This window comes from Myzus persicae, unplaced genomic scaffold (genome assembly GCF_001856785.1).
Source record: "Myzus persicae strain clone G006 unplaced genomic scaffold, MPER_G0061.0, whole genome shotgun sequence".
Taxonomy (NCBI): Eukaryota; Metazoa; Arthropoda; class Insecta; order Hemiptera; family Aphididae; genus Myzus; species Myzus persicae.
Genome location: NW_019101482.1, coordinates 350,129 through 371,161, shown reverse-complemented (window position 1 = coordinate 371,161; position 21,033 = coordinate 350,129). Strand labels below are relative to the sequence as shown.

Genomic DNA, 21,033 nt, shown 5'->3' with positions numbered 1-21,033 from the left:
CGAGTAGGTACCTATAGTAGAACCTCGATTATCCGTTATATAATGAGACTACGTCTAGTTTGGAAACACGAAGTAACGAATATTGGGAATCTTTTGAATACTATAATACTATTAATAGGTTTTAATAAATTATAAATTAATTTTTAATCCATGGGTTTATCGTATATTATGTGAGACGTATATCTACATAGGGTAACAAATAATATTATTTACCTAATATGACATTATATTAATATACCTATGCGTATCGCGTGTGTAATATTTATCACGAAAAACATTATTTATATTATTAATATCGAATTATTATATGCGAACATTGATTTATTATATTATTATATTATTATAGGTACATATTATACTTAATTGATTACGTGTACGAGCGCTAGTGCGCTACAAGTTACAACGCATTCGGATATAAAAATTAAAAGGTACCTACTTAAATTACAGTTGGGATGATGGATATGGCTCGTACAGCGGAAGTTTGGATGATCGAAGTTTTACTGTACTTATAAACGAGAATAGGTACGTATAGATATTACAGGCACATATACAGGGGCGGAGTGGCCCGGCTTGCTTATATAAGAAGTGGCCTGGTCCTGGTGTGATAAAAATAATTAATATTTAAAATATTTAGCTATTTTTGACGACTGTAAAAACTACGAAAACAAATTAATAATGTGATATGTGAACCACCAATATTATTAAATTGTTTTATACTTCACCCAATCAAAAAATAGTAAGCACACATTTAGCAATAAGACAATAAATGGTAAGAAATTAAATTTGAAAAAAATGGCCTGAAATAAATTTATGTGGCCTGAAAATATCTGTTTGCCCGGTAAGAATTGTTGAGCCACTCAGCCCCTGGGCACATATTATACTGTCCGAGGTACTCACCATCAGTGAAAGAGCCAACAACAAGATTAAAAAAAAAGAATTTGTTTAGTATACTGGACACGTAAACACTTGGTTTTAATTTAAGTGTACAGTATACATCGGATAAAATTATAAACTAGTAGGTACTTAATAATAAAACGGTAAAAAACTAAAAAGACAATGGAATTTGGCGGAGGAAAACGTATGAAATAACTCACCATGGATACGATCACGATAACATAATATTATAATAATAATAATAATAATAATAATAATAATAATAATAATAATAAATGTATATAAATGTCGATAAAAAAAAGCTTGAAAATCTAGAACAAGTTTCGTCGTAAAACATACTTTCAAGATTTATGGAAAAAAAATGAATAAACCTAATTCCACAAATATTTTTATGAGCGCGCCTGACATTTAAATTTTGATGAACCTTGATATTCAAGCAAAAAATGATTGTTTTTCAAGATATAAGATTATCTGTAGAATGTTAACCGAACGATTCATTTACATAAAATACATAAAATAACTACATACTTTTATTTCTGGCCAAATATTACATGCAGGGCTTATAATGCTTTTTTCAAAATCAGAATATATTTTACAGGATAAAGCTTAAAGTTTAAATTTGAACATAAGGGCTTAACATTTTCAAATACATATATTCATAAACTTCACCAAATTTTGATGGTTTATTAACAAACAAAAGAACCAGAGGTTTGTAATGATTATTATATAATCCATGATTTGTAAAAAGATGACAAAAATTTGTGTGCCATAAGTAAATGTACCATCGACGTACACATGGTATTAACCAACATTTTGTGGTACCTACACTTAAGAATTACAATATTTTTTTCTATGTTATTTACTGCAATCAATGATTGGCCTTTAGATTATTACATATTTTTTGATACTAAAATTATTGAACTTCAACAATTTTTTTGTTTGGAGTATTGTTTGTAAGGAAATGATGGTTGTGATTTAAATGGCTACTCACAGTTAGGTACATTTCCATTTTTAATTAGTCTTGCTTAATACGATATCATTGTACAACTCCAAGTTACATTACCAGATCACTTTGACACTTTCATAAACTTTTCTGCATTTAAAACTGTCGATAATAAGTAAATCTTTAGAATTGTTACTTGCACTTTTTGCAAATATAATTTTATTTTCTGTCATTTTTGAAACAATAATACACCAAACAGAAATTTGTAATTAAGTGTAGTATGGCGACAACTGACTAATTTGCTGTCGATATTTGAAAAATAAAGTCGTAAAATGTTTTATCGACTATCTATAGGTAGTAAAAATTATCTACAGCAAAAATAAAAAGTTATATATGATTAAAGTACCTATGAAGGTATATCGAGTCACGGCTGATATAGAAATTACGTTTCCCCATGTTTCACAGTGGTTCTAAAAAAAAAAATTGTGGGTTCAAATTAAAAATAATATTTTTGAACCACACGTTGTTGCCAAAATTATAGATTTGTAACGTAAATGGGAGCAAACACGTACTTTAATTTTAATAAGCATAATCGAAGTTTTCGCATATATTGCCCAACTGCGGTATTTAAGCACAAATACAGTCCACCCCTAAAAAGTGGGTGGTCATGCTCATGTAGCTTTTATTGTTACAGCTCTATAAGTATAAGTCAACGGTTATACACTACCCATATGTAATTTATATTTTTAAACGTGTTTTTTATTTTTATCTCTAAATTAATTTTACTGGTATAAATATGTGTTTTTTATGTTTACATTAATACGACCATACAGGATACAAAAAAATAACGTAGAGTAATCCCATGTATCTCTAGTAAATATGTACTTACATTATAACATTTCTTACATACTTAAGACACTCCACCGTTACTTGAGTTGAAATTTTCTATACTCAATTTTCAACATATCAGGACTAATTTTAAGGAATTTATACTTCATCAAAAGCATTTGAAATTTTTTATTTAAACAATATTCTGTGCAAAAACTCATTAAATTTAAATCGTCTTCAGTTGTGATACAGAAATATGATTTATTCAACGGAATGTGGATACATTTTTTATTATTAAATTAAAAATATCATCGTTTTGCATTTCCTAAATTTTTTCTACGGCTTCATCAAAAGATTTTGCAGGATATACAGGAATGTTTTTCCGTCTTGCCATACACATGACTTTTTGGAAAGATTAAAATATCCTTATGTACAATACTTGAGTAATTCTTTTCTTATAATTTTGCTTGGTCGAATTGAAATTGAATCGATATGGCTTTTTGTTTGCAAATTCCTCTGATAACTTGACGCTCAATATTATGATATTATTTAAACTTTCGTTAGAACATAACCATTTTAACAATCCGTCGTGGCGTGGCCTTATATTAATCGATGTTCAAGAGAAGAAATCACAGCTAATAATTATTCTTTCCCACTTTCTCACATTATAATTTTTAATGCATTCTCCGTGGTTAAATATTATTTTATTTATTATTATATTATTATATTTCTTTATTATTTTTTATTATTATTTATACCTGTAACTAACTTATATCGGATAACAGTTGGTGGGATGCTAATAAAGTGCGACACGTCAGGAAATCCGATGTAAAAATCTGCATTTAATCTTATTTTATGGTAGGTATTTATTTTGTAGATTATATCGAAAAGTATTGGCCTGGCAATAATAGTCACAGTGTCCTTAATGAAACTTTATCAAGTTATTAAGCAATAATTTCCTAAAATAAGTTATCTTATAAATTTTCGCGGTTGTGAACAACGGCAACGTTGCCCTAAGTTTGGGTAAGCTGAACGTATACGCTATCGTAAAGTAATATATTAGTGAAATAATTAATAGTGAAAAAGTTCCTTAAGCAATCGTAACGCACCCGTCCATAAACCTAACTGTTCCTTATTAATCCGGGCCTGAGAGTGGGAACTGAAAAACGATTAAATATAATAACAAAAAAATATTCTTAAACAATTGTCATTAAGAGGTCTGAAAAATAATTTTAAAATCTATTTTGTCATTCGTTATTCAACCAAGTAGGTATAAGTATTTTATTACACTTTATAAAAAATATTACTGTAATACTACTAGAAAGTAGAAATACTTAGTAAAGAAAAAAATGTTGATACGAATGAATCTCGGAAAAAACGAGAAATAAAATAACAAATTAAAAAAATATGTTATTACTTTGCATGTTGTTTCTTTGGAAAAATGCCGATTTCTATAATGACATAAAATATCATATAATATCAATAATTTCATAAAATGGTAACATGCTGGTATATCATTTTCTGTTTATTAATTATTATAATGTTAAGTTATCACAGTTTTTTTTTTTTTGGGGGGGGGGGGTGAAGTCCACTGAACTAAGTACAACCAAGTACTTATATTATGTTACATACAGAGTTGGGCAGTATCTTCGATACAAGTACTTATCTTAGATACAATTGTATCTTGTATCTCATACGTCGGTACTTCATATACCTACCTAATAAAATTGTGTCGACAGTATCTTGTATCTCGATATATTTTCGGTCAATGTATCGAGTATTTCATAAAATAATTTAATCGAAAGACACTCGATACATTAATGCGATACTTGGAAAAATGAATTGCTCACAATTATGTTCACTCGCCTACCTAGTTGTAGCAGTACATACCAACTACTACTCGACTATGTTTTAGTATGTGTAAAAAGCGCGGCAAATTTAAATTTATATGTACCATGATTTAATTGCAGTATTTATTAATTAAATACGTAGTTACAGCTGATTTTTCGAAAGCCGCTTGGACTGCAACTTTTAGAAAAGTTATTTTTCAACCCATCAGCCGAATTTAGGAATATCTGTGGACTGCGACACACCCATACGTGCATTTTGAACGGGCCTTAAACTAAAATTACTACTAAAATATAAATATAATTCAATACCAAGTAATATTAGTTTAATAATTAGTAAAATTATAGCGATTGTAGTATTAATGTAATCAGCATTATACGGTTTCTATCGCTACAATATAATATACCTGTAATACTGGTTTAATAATTAAGTTACCTATTACTTATTGGCTATTGCCCATGTACTTGATGAAGTCAATCTAAATAATTATGTACTTGAATATAATAATCGATTGTGCTGTAGCAAATTATTATTAAGTAATTAAATATTTGGTCTATATTCACTAATTAATAAATATACCTATAATGTATGTATCCTATGTATACCTAATTGTGTAGAAATATATATTTTTTTTAAACCTGAGACTAATTTTATTTCGAGTATCGGGTATTTAGTATCTAAATACTGAAAAATGTGAGTATCTCGAATCTAGTATCTCGATACTTACTGATTTTTGAGTATCTATTGGCCATCCCCGCCTATATAGCTTATTTAGTAAGAACCCCACGCACTCGAGTCCCTCCTCCCTCAGACAATTTTTTCAAGCCTGCCGCCTCGTTTGTACTGTCCTCTGAATTCTTACGATTTAGGATCATATATATATATATGTACAAATATTTATTGGAAAATCGTCAGGTTGTTATTTTGGAACTCATCGTTGAAAATATAATTATAAGTAGGTAGGTACCTATTGGTTTTAATAATAAGCGACGAGGTAAATATTTTTGAGGATGGGTAGTGACCATATTGTCTAGCTCGTTTTAAAACGGTTATTATGTAAATAATTATTGAGGTCAATCGAGTAAGTAGGTGCGTTTTTAAAGAAAAGGCGGCTGTCGCTGTTCCCCACATTTAAAAACGCCCACCGATCGCCGTTCTACGTCAGCCACGTAAGATAACTAACAGCGCTGATACGAGCACCTATTGCTTGTTATTTTCTCTTTCGTTTTGATAACGACAATTAATAATCGTAGTGATAAGCGGCGGCTTGCGGGTTTAATATTATTAAAGTAATTTTTAGTCATGTAAGTACCTGGTGGTTTGTTAAACCGCGATGATAATATTATTGTGGTTATTTATTATTTAAGTTGTATTGTTCTCGTCAAACTCGCGAATTAACGCACGTCGGGCTCATCGCGACAAATCGTTTGACGATCGTTAGACCGCCCGGTTCAGGTTGTCTTGAAATTGTTCGTTTGTCGCTAGTCTAACCGGTGGTCGTAGTTGGTGCCTGCCCGTAGCTGTTAGTGCAACTTTTCATGATCTCTCATCCCTCGCAGGTACTAAAATGATTTGCGACCGCTGTCCTGTAAACTGCAAGACTCCAGGGATCCAGTGTTAGTTGAAATCGTGTTTAGTACGCCGTACCTTGGTCGACACGTAAGTAAACAGTTGTCGTGTGGCCCTACATGAGTGCTCATTTGTATGTTTCTTTCTTTCTTTATATGCATCACCTAATAAGGCTAATTTTTTCATCTAGAAGCCACAAGCCACATCATGTCGGACACAGATTCCATCAAGACCGATAAATCTCAATCAGATCTGCAGCAGAAGTATGATAAATTGGCCATGGAGTTTGCCAAAGTAAATATACCAATGTGTTCGGCGCTAAAACTAAAAATTATTTAGTGTATTTGATAGAGGTTATGTAGCAGTGGCATGCAGTGGTATTGAAGCTTGGTAAGCGCCAAAAAGAAAAACCGTAAATGTATTATTTAAAAAGAAAACTTAAAACTAACCATCGGGAATAAAAAGAATTAACAATTATTAAAACGTAAATGATAACCAATGTGTATAATATATATCGAACAGGTAATATTCTGTGATGGAAGCTTATGCTTTGTGTCTGTGTACAACAATATTAACGTTATTACATAATTATGTTAAAAAAAAAGTTTGGAAGATTGAAAAATCTGTTTCTAAAAGTATTTATAATTGCTCAATCCAGCGTTTCCAGTTGCTGCATAAAACCGTGGTCAACCCACCTAACCGCACCTGGCCACGACTTCTCTAACATTACGCGCTGGGTAATTCAATTCCTCAGTGCTTCTGTCATGTTCGAATTAATACATTATAATATTTAAATTTCATCTAACCTATATTACTACATAAAATATTGTCAATTAACCCTTTTTAAGTGGGCATGTGGCGCTTACCTTACTTGCCCTGACTATACACCATTGTTGCGTTGGTATGTTTTTGTTTTCTTGTTTGGACTGGACTGTTCAATCTGTATTTAATGTATATTGCTACTAATTCCTATATATTTTAACAATTATGGCGAAGAAACCGTAGTGGCAACATTTAATGTAATATGTTGTGTTAAATATTTATGTTTGTATTATTATGGTGACATATTATTTTGGTTATATAAAATATTAGAGTTATTATTTCTAAGTAATTGGTTTGTAATTAATAAGAATTGATGCTAAAACAATTACTTAATTTAATATTATGTTTATGTAGTCAATGAATTATCATTTTATTTACTTAAAATTATATATTTGTAGGCCAGAATGCAATTGAATGTATTGAAAAAAGCGTATACTGCGAAAACTTCAAAATTGGATCAAAGGAGCATTGAATCTCTGGACCAAGTATGCAATTAGTTTTAAATACATTTTAATATGATGTTAATTTATCAAATATTTGTATTATAATTAGTTTGAAAGCTGTAAATATGATACAATGTCAACAAGTAGTTCAGAAATTCAAGAGAATTTGAACCAAACAAGTCAAGTAAATTCTAAAGTAAGTTTTATTTGTATGTTTATCATAAATGTTATAATTTTATTATAATTATTGTAATTTTGTCGTACTTATTATTGTGTTAAATATTTTTCTAGTCTAAAATAGGCATGGATTATGGATCATACTTTTTTGAGTGAAAGGGCATTCACAGCTGACTGTGTTATAATGTTATACTATGCAATTTATTCAACTTAAAGATAAGATGTTATCTACCTATTAAATGTAAGCAGTATGATACGACACAGTACGTTGTGAAAGCATTTTTATTCATAAGTACATTCACAGTTTTTTTTTATTATTAATACCATATATTGAATAATCACAAATTAGTAATGATTACTTTTAATAGGCCTTTAACTATTGGCCTACCATTGGTTAATTGTGATCAATTTCTGGTTCCTAAATTGGTATGAATTTTTTAATAACACCTTGTAGCAATTTCTAGTTAAATTTTTTTACTGAACTGTTATATTAATAAAAAATAAAATTATACCAGTAGGTATTTTACATTAATTACAATCCATTTAGATTAGAATCACAAATATAAGGTGTATCATGTTTTTGTATAGAATATATTTTAATATATTATGTTATAAAATAATATAGATAGGTAGGTTTAATCACATCACTTTGACTAAATATTTTTTTTTGTTTTTGGCCGTAGATCACATTATTTATGCTTCTATTAAATTCTTACTGATGTAAAAATAAAAATAAATTGTTATTTTGTATTTTACATTTGAATATAATTTGCAGCATACATTTTTTTTATGATTTATATTTATAATTGCTTGATTTAAAGGTGAAAGGAACAGATGAATTTAAATCCAAAGATGTCCAGTTTTTGAGACAAGATATCAACTCAATGCACCAATATATACAACGTGTTTTAGACTCCACAAATTCTAATCAACTTGATTACAATGTTTGTGCATTTTTTACCTAACCTAATCTAATTTTATTTTAGTAGTACCTGTAACCATATTTGGATATTTATGTTTAGCTCATTATGTCAGAAATTGAACACTGTAAAGGTATACATAATAGTTGTCCGAATAATTTTTGTGAAGCACTCAATGAAGAATTGACAGCATTAAAATGTTCTATTACTGCTTGCTTGTACAACATCTTATATAATAAACTCGAGTCTAGAACTAAAATAAGCACTGAAGATTCTCGCCTCATTTATCCTAATCATTGTAAGTATATTATTTACTGCTAAAAGTATTATAAGTATAATTTAAAAAATAAAATGAAGTGGGTATATTTAATCCTTATTTTGTTTAAAAGAATATTAATACGGTGGCAAAGCTAACTATGAGATAAATAGGTATTTTCTGCCTTATTTATTGCATTTTATATATGACAAAAATTAATGTTACTCTATTAACAACAAAATAATATAATATAATAATTATATGTATAATACGGATAAACAGATTATTAGTCTGGCTGCATTGTGACGAGTCAAAACCAACAAAGAATTTCCAGCTGAGACTATGTGTGCAGTCTCATACTATAGGGCATGTGTTATGTATGGCGGATGCCTGAAAATGGGGGTACTTGTGCAAGGATGTAAAAGAGACACGTATCAGAAACATTAAATTATGATAAGTACGTTTATATTTCTAGAAGATTGGCTTTCTTCATGGAATTTGTATAATGTAATATTATTCATTCTCTTAATCAGAAATAATGTGAACAATATATACTGCATAGAGTATCATTTAATATCATTGTCTGTATTATAATTTTTAGTTATTACATAAAAAAAAAAATCAATACTTATAAAAAATAAAATTTTAATTTTTCTACCCTAATTTTATAAACTCAAGCTTTGCCACAGCATTGATATAAAAAAAAAACACTTTTTTTCTCCATTCATATAATATGTATTGTTAAAAAATAAAAACCAACTAATTTCTACTTTTGTAATTTGTAAACCTTTTGTATTTCTAGATTGTTTGGACAGCAACTATAAATCTGACGAAGACCGATTACAAAAAGTTTTTGTGACATTGGTTCTACATTTTTTTCTTTCTTTTATTATAAATCTTAATGATGTCTTAGAAGATTTGCTCAAAGATATTAACCCAAATGATGTTTGTATTTACATTTATTATTGCTTGTTGGAAATAATAATATAATGCATTTTATAGAGATGAACTATTATTATATTGTTCATCATATTCAAATATTTAATAGTTAAAAATTTTAAATACATTTTCAGGCTTCCCATGTCTTACAAAGAAGTATTAAACCATTGACAAATAAATTACACAGTAATTCTCTGGTATTGGAAAAAATTTTAATTTACAGTGCTGATTTAAAAACATTTAAGTAAGCATACATTATTACATTAATCCTCTGAGTGTTAAACAAAATGTTTTGAATTTGCTATAGAGAAAATAAATTATGCTACATTGTGCAGAATATTTTTTAAGTTTAGATAAAGCAAATGTGTTCAGCATAAATATTAATTAAAATAAATACATCTATGCGAATTCTACCATAACAAATAAAAAATAATATAAAAACATAAATATTATCAACTTCATGAAGGAAACTAAATTAAAACAACTTGATTTAATTTTAAGCTAAATGCATAATATAGTAAATAAAATGTGAATTTAATTCAAACTAGTGGTCTTCGATCCCGATGTTATTTGGATCAATTATAAAAAAAGGGTAATATTACCATATTTATTTTTTTTTTTAGATTTGATTCTCAACACATTGTTATGGAAAATATTTTGCTATTCATATCAAATAAATACATTGAATGTGTTAATTCTATTAAGGAATTCATAAAATCAGGTAATGTATCCAACTTAAATTTTTTTTTAAGTTTACAATTACAATTTTTTATATTGTTCCTATAATTAATTATATATTGTTTATTGAACATTTATTATTTTTATAGATAATACTGTTAACATTGATTGTTCAGCTTTGCGCCAAAATATAATATCGTTCATGGCATTAAAGTTTCCTATTGGAGGTATTTAAAAATTTATAAAATATATTACTTTTTATTTTATGTGATTTTAATTTTATTTATTTAATTTGCAGAGTTAGTGAACTCTGGTGAAAATTTGGATTCTACCAACATAACCAAGAAACTGGACGGGGCTTATGATACAGTACACACTGTAAGTAAAATATTATATACATTTTCTTCAATGTATGATTTAATTATTACTTTTACCCTTGAATTTCTAATCAGTCTATGTACATTTTATAGCTATTACGAGCCATAAATATATTGGAGTTCGAATATTTATATAAATATAGCCAAGTGGATATGCATTGGCATATGAGAAATCCACTATTACACATAACACATTCAAAACAAGTAACAGATGCAGTTTACTATCAGTTTTTAAGATAATGTTTTCACAATCATCAAACTATTTTCAGGCTAAAGAGGAATTAAATTCAGCATCAATTTCTCAAAATAGCTACAAAAGTATTATTCATGTTTACAACGAAAAATTAAATGAAGAGATGAACAGGTCATTATCATTAGAACAAGAAAAAATCCATTGGGAAAATGAGTATAAACTTTTATGTAAAAAGAGGGAAAGTGTAAGTATACTTATCAATTTGTAGTAAGAAAGTAAAACTTTTATTTTATTGTCCTAATTTTTTAAATATTGTTATAGATATCATACAAAGACAAATACTCTGCATTTTCGGGAGCATTTGTGGTGGAAAATGAAGTAAGCATTAACAGTACAATAATATTATTGTATGTTATAATTAGGGGCCGGAATTATATGCACTAAAAATGTACGAAACATGCATGCATTTATTCACTGATTTTCATTAAAATATGCAAAAATAGTTAAACAAAAAGGTTTGTTAATTAAATTTATTTAGTTTTAAAATTTATATAATTTCTTAAAAAATTAATATGGAACAAAAAAATGTATTCAATGCCAAGTTGAAATAATTTATCTGTATTTTGCACAATGTATGTTGCATTTTAAACATTCACTCATGTAAATAAAAATTTATGAACGAAAATCAATTAAAATAAATTTAGTACATTTTTATAACATTTTTAAGTTACCTGAAGAGTTACAGTTGACTACGAAAGACTTGGATAAATTTTCACATAAAAATGCACTTGGTTTTCAGCAAATATATTTTTTAATCGAGAAAAACTTCACATTCTCAGGGTTTAAGTAGAATATATTATTATCGTTATTAATTTGATACTATTTTTTTTTTTGTAAATATGCATTATATTTTAGAAAAATGCTAAAATATGCATAGCGATTTAAAGTGGTCCGAATATGCAAAAGTATGCAACATTTAATTCTGCATACCAACACATTAGCTTAAGATTCAAATTTGTAGCTACTTTTTGGACTATTAAAACAAAACATGCAAATGCATATAAATCCGGGCCCTAGGTATTATATACTTATGAGTAATTTTATATTTTTAAAGCATCTATATTATAGTCCTGACTATTTTTCATGTAAAATGATTTATTATTGAATTTTAAATTTAACTGATTTATTTAAGTGGCTTGGGTACTTAAAGTGACAAAGTAAAATTCGAGGTATCGGCCCTTTGAGTTTTAGGATTTTAACCAGGCCTAAAAAAGTTAACAGCCCATTTTTCAATAAGATATAATATATTAATATTTATTATTTACTATAATTCATACTTAATTGTTCTAAGTTCAGGGTATTCGAATGTTTTCGGCCGTTTATGATTAAGCCGGTCCAAGGCACGTGGCCTTCTAGCAACTATCCTGGTGTTGTAAATATTTTTTTGATAAATTATAATGTATTTTAATCAATATATATTGTTTGCATGCAGTTGGGAAAATGCGAGTCGGGTTTACAGTTTAATGATGGAGTAATGGCAAGAGAAAAAGAACTCAAGTGTTATTTTGAAAAGAAAATTAACAATTTGATTTCCATGAATAAAGAATTATCTAGCCAAAGCAATGCTTACGCTATGGAGGTAAGATCACATATATTATGTGAATTGTTCTATGTTGACTAAAATTTAATGTATTTAAAATTATATAGATCACCGCTTTGAAAACGCGACTGGACCATAGCATATTCGTACGTAACGATCTGGAAATAAAGCTTCACGAGGCATCCGAGCATATTGATGATCTGAAAGAAGAATTTCACTTAACATCTACCAATTACGAGACTCAACTTAGAGCAATGACCGAACATTTGGCTAGTTTAAACGAGACAGTTGTGTTAGAGCGACGGCATATAGACGATCTAAACAGTCAGTTGAAGATGAAAGCAGTGAGTTAAATTCAAAATCATTGGTATAATTATCAGGGTTTTGAGACAGTACGTACTTTTGAATCTCTAACAAAAATTAAAATGAAACATTTTGTTTGATGCGTATTTGTTTCATAATATTGGATTTAAAATGTTAATACTTATTGCATATTTTGTAACTTTTAAATTCTGAGCGATGAATGTATTGATTTTAGGATGTTGTTTTTGTTTGTCATCACCTTTTGAAGCAATAAAAATGCTTCTATTTTTTAATTCAGTATTTTTTATGGTAGAAAACTGAATTTAATTAGTTGGCTTTCTTTTTTGGTCAATAATTTCAAGTAGTTTTCAAAAACGTACCTAAAGAAAAACAAAAAAAAATTATGACAAAACAGGGTTTTTAACAAAATTGATTTTTTCTTTTGGTGTAACTCAAAAATGAATAACTGTAAATCCTTAACATTTTTATTTGATGTATATAGACTGTAAACTATAGCACTACATTCATGACAAATGTTTAAGTATTTTGACAGTTTTTGGGCTGCTGAAAGACATGAAAATGTTTTTGATTTGGTCAAAAAAACTTGAATATTTAATACAAGATTCTCCATAAGTTATTATTAGTGTAATTAAAAACAATGTAAAACATAAATTAACAGTAATTTTGTATAAGTGTCTGAAGTAACGAATAACCTTAGATACTTGAAATGTTCAACAAAAGCCTATAATTTTTTTGTTTTCAAACATTTGTAGTTTTAGTTGTAACAAATTTATCAAAATGACAAAAATGTGCATATCATTTACAAAAATATTACCATGCATAGCATAGAAAATGCTAGCTTAAAAATATTTCGGTGAAAATGTAAATTTAAACATGAACAGTTCAATTACATTTACCTCAAAAAATTAACAACAATAATTCTTGGGAGGCGAATCTAAAATATTGATAATTTTTAGTAAAATAATAATAAATTAACTTGTAAGCTCAAGTGCTAAAAACTTCAACAACTTAACTTCAATGTTTTAGCTACAAATTTGTGTACACAATTTTGTAAAACTACATTCAAATAAATAAAAAAAATTGTTCTAGGGAAAAATGAAGCCTTCGAAGTGAACACAATATCATCAGTATTAAGTATATAATATATATATATGTGTGCATGTTTATATATATTAACCATTTCACTTTATAAAATAATTTGTAATAATTTAATATTTATTGATAGTTTTATACGTTATATAATTATTTTCTTATCATAGTATATTGTAATAGTGTTTTTTGTATAAATGATTGTTTGAAACGTATTTATCAAAATCTTACCTATCAATGTTAACATATTGTGATATATCAGTAATTTATAATCTTTAATAGTGCTGTACCCTATTGAATAATTTCCATATTTAATTATTATTGTCAACTATACTTATTATTTTATATTATAAGCTTTGTATACATATTTATATTAAATTTCATGTGTATTGAGTGGCTACAAAATGTGTCAAATAACCTATGTGTAATATAATTAATTTATATATATTATGTCATTTACCATACCTACATAATATATAAGTATAACTATTATAGTTAATCATATTTCCATAATTATCTACGCATCAACATAATTTAGCTCCTTTTGAATTTATGTAAAACATTTTTTTTAAATAATTTTTAAATACCTATTAAAATATACAATAAATATCTACCTTATATATTCTAATGTCTTTAATACAATGTAGTAAGCAATTGTTCAAACCTAAAAATGCGGTTGTGTATAACTCTTGATAATGTTCTAACTGGGTAAGTAACCAAGCAGAATATCTTTTTAAAACTAGTTTCAGTTAAGTTATCCCAAAAAAGGTTAACAGATTTATTTTAAAGTTATTCAAAAATATAAATTGAGTAACTGAGTGAAGTTATAAATTTATATGTAAAAATAACTTAGTTTACTTAAGGTTAAAAGTAACTTTTATAACAATACTCAGAATACAAATGGAAAAAACATTAATGTATTTTCATTGAATAACTTTTGAAAATAGGTTTTTTTGGTTAAAGTAAAGAGCTTGATCGAATAAATCAAGTTTAAAACATGATTACATAATTATTTATTCTAACTATTATGTCATAGACAAATCATAATTTTAAACAAAACTAAACTTACAAATAAATTATACAATATGCATACACCAATATTTATAGTGATTTATGGCTTGGAAAGTTTTAGTCATTGTAACTTTATACCTGCATTCATGTTTAAAACATATTTAAAATGAGTTGTTCAATGTATAGGTACCTACCTATGTGCCTGAAAACACATGGGCATTGCATGGGTACTGATTTCTGTTTGGTGATCAACAAAATGTTTAAGCGATTTTAACAGTTTTAATTGTAGGTAGACCTACTAATTATTATGATGGGGAATTTCAATTCTTTAGAAGTAGAATTGTAGCAATCACAAATTCACAACCTTTGCTATTGTTTAGGTACTCAATAATAATGGTGTAAATAGCAAGGACTGCTACTTATTATTTACCAAAAATATTAAATTATATACTTTTTTTAACGGCTACTGTATTGCATCTGTCATATCTGAACTTCAAACATTTAAGAAATTAAAAACAGAAATAAAAAGTAATTACCCATAATTGAGTTTCCAAGATTTAGAATCGGAACTGCACATATTTTTAACATTTTAAATCCATTGCTATGATCCTTTTTTTTTTAATATGATTAATTGAGCAAACTATATTTTTTAAAATAAATAGTTGAAGAATCCAAACCAGTAAATTGTTTTTCATCTAGTTTTTGAATTCATTGATTCGTGGCAGTCATAATGTATAGGTACTTAAGGATTAGGAAAACAATGTGACATTCCACTGAGTTTTGAAAATTAAAAGTTGTTTTTTGCTGAGAATATAATAATAGAAGACAATATGTCATTATTATTGAAATCATTGGTCTACAAAGTTCTGATTAACACGAAACAAAATATATTTGCGTCTGTTAGAAACCTAAAGAAAGTTAAAATTTTAGTAGAAGTGTAAAGTGATAGACTGATAGATATTAAAATATAAAGATACCTAAGAACAGTAACAGTATTAATTGCGTATCGGTTTTGTAAAAATATTTTAATTTATAAGTGCGCATAATATATGGAATACGTCATATTAATACTTACCTACCGATATACAAACACAGACAACGACGTCTTAGCTCAAAGTTTGGTCATTTATCAATATTTACTCTAATATTAAAACTAACAGAACCAAATTTCATCTGAACGTGGATATTTCATGTTAAGCGCGGTAAAATATGGAAAAAACACAATCGGATGTGACGGCCTTTGAAGTGGATTACGCTTGCCACATTTGTCTGAGTACTCGATAAATAATTTTGAAGAACAAAAACTGCTGATAAATATTAGTGACGATAAACAGTGAGATCACGGTTTAAGGTAACACTAAATATTTCGGCCGGATAAACTTGAATTCAAAAATTCAAAATGAATTTTGGGGGTGACCTAGGATGTAGGTAGGTACTGAAATACATTTTTTGTGACATTTTCAAATTTGTAACACTTAAGGTGTACGAGTATAAAATGTATTTTTTTAATGGTAACACCTATTATTAGCGCATGATTTGGATTGACCGAATTTTTTCATGTCGTTTTGACTCAAAATACTTGGCTTGAAGTTAAAAATTGAATGAACGACAGTCATTATTCAATTAAAAAAAAAAAATGTTCAATTTACCTGTATAATTTATTAATTTTGGGTACACGTATATAATTTTTTTTTTCATTAAATGTTAAAATTTCTATTCAAAAATCTTCACTTTTTTTAGGATAACTATATTTCTAATTTTTTTAATTAATTATTCCGGACATCAAATTATGAATTGAAATGTTAAGTATTTAAATACTATGTACATTTTATTGTTGATGTTTATTTTACTGCGTTGATAGAAATAATAACACAATTCAGTAGGTAATACTACTATTACTATTAATTATATCATTTAATGCAACAAATAAAATAAATAAATTATACAAATATTAAACATTTTTTTTTCTTAAAAATTGAATAATGGCTGTCATTCATTCAATTTTGAACTTAGAGCCAAGCACTATGAGACAAATCGACTTGAGAATATTCGGTAAATCCAAATCATGTGCTAATAATAGGTGTTACCGTCAAAAAAATACATTTTTCACTGTGCGCGAGAGCACCGTACAATTGCTGTCAATTTCAAAATGTCACGAAATATGTACTTTAGTACCTCCTAGCCCCCCCCCCCCCCCGCCACCACCAATGAATTTCAATATAAGTTCATCCAGCCGAAATATTAAGTGTTAAATCGGGATCACGCTGTGTACCTGTATGTGTATAATTACCTTTAAATGTGCAGTCCTTTCACGCAACATTTATACGCGCCAAGACCCATATTTTGAATTGTGGGACAGTAGGCCTAATGCAGTCAAGTACAGATTTAAAACACTACGGAAATCGATGTAATGGTACTTGTACAATGTTGTACAACTATCGATTTATCTATTAATAATATTAATAATCCGAAAACAGCCGGAGGCGGCGATTCGAGTGTCACCTTCTGTACACCATCATATTATAATATTATAAATGAATAATTATTGCGTCGGTGGTATTAGGTTATAGGTCAAGATACGTGGTAGCTGGTACCTAATACCCGAATTCTGGTAATGGGTAATCATCGACAGCACGACTGTTCTATGACGCTCGCCGGTCTGGTTACGTTGGTACTTGTCAGCCGCGTACTTGGAGCTTGAGGTCTGTCGACCGAACGGAAGACACGACGGTTCGGAATATTATGTTCAATCCGAAATCCCAAATGCTGCTGACTCCGAAGTCCGAACCCGAAAAACTCAAAAAACACACGGCACAGTGTTTTTATCGTATCGTTATAGGTTTGAATCAATTAATCAATAAAATATCTATTTAGAATAACTAAATACAAATACATATTAGATTAATAATAATTAATAATAATAATAATAATAATAACACGTTCAAGTAGAATTAATAATGTTTCACCCGCGATGAGACGGGCTGCACTCGTGAAAACAAAAATCAACAATTAAATTGAATGCTGCGCTCTAATGCCAAAATGTAAGTAAAACGAATGTGTTCAGTGTAGTTTTATGTTTAACGAACCTCTCGGAACTACTTTGGTGTAGGTAAATAATTTTCAATGTACCTACCCTACTCAATTCACTAATGACATTTACTAGTCCGCGTACGCTGTTGAAGAATACGGGATAATTAACGTAGAGACGAGCAATTTCGCGTCCACGTTTTGTCGTTTTTTTCGAGAATAGACCCCTTGGGGGGTAAATGTGTCTTCGAACGGCTGAAATTAGGCGCCTATAGAAAAATTCATTACAGACATTTTTATTCCGACTATACTGATCCATGGCAATACAATATGTATTTCGGTTGAAAACTAAAATGGTAACTGCCTATATTATACTGGTTTAAGAAAGTATTCTACGGCCACTCGGGTTTAGTTAGTTGATTGCTAGATACTGCTAAATTATATCCAGTGGTGTATTTTGGGGAGGGGGGGGGGTACACGGCGTGTACTCACTTGTCTAGTTTTTTTCAAGGGAATACCTTCCAAATAAACGATGATACGCGGGTATACGACCTTAAAGAATTCGAGTTTATCTATTAAGACTTTCGGTGACGAAAACAAAATGTTCTATAATTATTTGTAATTTTCATTTCTCCTATAGCAGGTACCTATTTACTATTTGTCTATTTAGTACATAATATTATTAGCTGATCATTGAAAAACATTTTGAGTGCCAATTACCAGTTTCAGATAATACATTATACCGATATAAATACATTAGATGTCTATTTTTAACTCTTTATGCTCGTAAATTTATAATACTTATAAATATGTGTACGTATTTTATGTGAGTGACGAGTGTGTGGCTATGTGGGTGTGACAATACTTGCAGCCATAAAGGTATAAATAAGTACCTATATACGAGTATATCCGCAGCTCAATTCTGAATCGTTTATTTATAGCAATGTTTATAAAAATTAATTTTGCGATATGCGAATATGTGAGTAACAAAATACAATTCACCACATCTGCGATCAAATATTTACTAAACATTTTTAGTTAATATTTGGAAATTTTTGTTCGAAGTTCATAATATATTTAAAACGGAAAGTCGCCGAGTGGTTTCATCGTTTTCCATTCGGTTTGGTGTTGAAAAATACTTGTACAGTTGTAATATGATCCCCATAATAAGGGCTCTACGTGTATTCGAGAGAAGCGAGAAAAACAATTTTTTGACTTAATGTTAAGATTAAGTACATCATTGACGCCTAAGATTTAACCGCGTCAAGAAAGCGCGTCGTATACCCACGAATATTTTTACACCACCGCAGCTTATATCTCTCGTATTTTCGATGTTCTAATCACTTTGTTACTACAGTATTTACAATTAGTTTTATGTCGGACATCGACTAAACCCGAGTGGGACGGCGGGAGAATAATGTTTTCTTGGAGGGTGTCAAATAAACCAGTAGGCACTTGAGACATTTAAGGGGATTCGAAACGCACCGTTTTGTTAGAAGTTCTGTGTGTAAGCAATAATATAAAATGTTCTGCGTCCGGGTACTCTGTACATACTGCGTAGTAAATGACAGACATGGGTTCAATACTTTTAAAAAGTATTGCGACGTACACCTATCATAGTATTATGGATAATGTATCATAATATATATGATAAAAGCGTAGAATATGTATTATACAATAGTCAATATCGCGGATGGTGTTAGACATATTTTTTCGAATACTTTTAGAAATAGGTAATTACAATATATTTTTGTTTCTGTATAATATTCTCGTATCAGATATTACTATTTATCTTATCTAGATAATTGTTTTTTAGTTTTTACTTTATTCATTATTGGTATTATTTTATGTTTTTTTTATTTTAAAAATACCCCTCAACTACCAGGGTTATTGGCGTTTCTGAAGAAACGCATTACATTTCATTATTTCTAAGACACATTACTACCCACTAAAGTTGTGTACAAAATATTTAAAAATGATACATTATGGTTAAGTAATTGAAATGTGATATAATGTACCTTTGTGTTCTTGTTATATTTTCTAAAATAGGTTCGTCTTTTTGAGGAATATTCCGCTTACGAGTATTTGATACGTTATTATTTCAAATAATCACACATTAATAAAATATAAAATATGTTTCTAGCTACTACTAAATAATAAAACTAATTGGAGATTCAATTTAATTTGTTTACTTACTTAACTATTTATAATTATACTGTGTTAGTGGTTATAGTAAGAAACAAAAGCGATATATAAATGTGTTTAAGATCTCTAAAATTCAGTTACCTCATTAAATAGTGAATAATTAATTATTTATTAAAAATATAAAATAAATATAACACAAAGGTACTGATTTAAAACGTGTAGATTTAAAAATACATGTAAACATAAGCAAAAAAAAATGATCGTAATAATAAAATGGTATTTTTTTCGCATAGTGCTCTAAAATAGTCTGAATACTTTCAAAAAAAGTAATTAAAAATGATTTGGGAAGTTAAAATCATTTAGAATACAGTATTTAAAAGAATCCATTCGAATATTTCTAATGTCTGGCAAATGATTATTGATGTATGGAAACGCGGTAATAACTTTATTAGTGGCCAAGTTTTGTTCTCTCACGAGGCACGTACATGTTAATAATTTGATATTGAAAACAAATTTAAAAGTTTTGCATTAAGTATTAACAATGAACAATCACTAATCACTTAACGAATCAATAGTGAGCTAATGGTTCCTTAAATATGATTTACTGCCGCACTTAATGGTTGTTTCATTCAATTTTATCGAACCATTAAATTAATGCATTTTTCATGCAACCCGCGGTTAATATTTTTACTTACACGTAACTCTTTCCATTGGTTTACCTGAATAAGGTTATATTAGATTAGGTTATACAAATATACAGTTTAGAATAAAAAAAAAATGTAGGTATAGATACAAGAATTTTTCAAAATTTGTTTTAAAGTCGTTCATATCTAAAGAAGACAATACGACTAGGAATCCAAACAGTTTTTCATAATCCATATCACATAATTATAATATCTAAAATATTTTAAATATTTGTGTAAAAAAAATATACTGCATATATTAATATC

The 21,033-nt window shown here is 28.3% G+C and overlaps 1 protein-coding gene across 3 annotated transcripts; it reads left to right on the top strand.

Moving 5' to 3' along the window:
- The first annotated feature begins 5,768 nt into the window (after positions 1-5,768).
- LOC111029298 lies at positions 5,769-13,990 on the top strand. 3 transcript variants are annotated; one of them, XM_022308261.1, is made up of 17 exons: positions 5,769-6,172; positions 6,273-6,376; positions 7,303-7,389; positions 7,457-7,543; positions 8,346-8,468; positions 8,547-8,742; positions 9,503-9,645; positions 9,774-9,883; positions 10,263-10,360; positions 10,467-10,544; positions 10,616-10,695; positions 10,788-10,898; positions 10,964-11,131; positions 11,209-11,265; positions 12,380-12,526; positions 12,595-12,831; positions 13,901-13,990. In XM_022308261.1, exons 2-17 carry the CDS (start codon positions 6,290-6,292, stop codon positions 13,922-13,924), a joined length of 1,833 nt encoding a protein of 610 aa, XP_022163953.1. In that variant the 5' UTR covers positions 5,769-6,172; positions 6,273-6,289; the 3' UTR covers positions 13,925-13,990. The 3 variants fall into 3 exon arrangements, with proteins under 3 accessions (XP_022163953.1, XP_022163954.1, XP_022163955.1); XM_022308262.1 differs by having other exon boundaries at positions 12,595-12,879; XM_022308263.1 differs by lacking the exon at positions 5,769-6,172 and having other exon boundaries at positions 6,364-6,472.
- The last annotated feature ends 7,043 nt before the right edge of the window (positions 13,991-21,033 follow it).

Bases quoted from the DNA above. Each gene is read 5' to 3' on its own strand.
- LOC111029298 (XM_022308261.1), top strand. From the start codon at position 6,290: ATGTCGGACACAGATTCCATCAAGACCGATAAATCTCAATCAGATCTG. The intron at 7,544-8,345 runs GTAAGTTTTATT...CTTGATTTAAAG, and splicing joins CAAGTCAAGTAAATTCTAAA to GTGAAAGGAACAGATGAATT. The intron at 9,646-9,773 runs GTTTGTATTTAC...ATACATTTTCAG, and splicing joins AAGATATTAACCCAAATGAT to GCTTCCCATGTCTTACAAAG.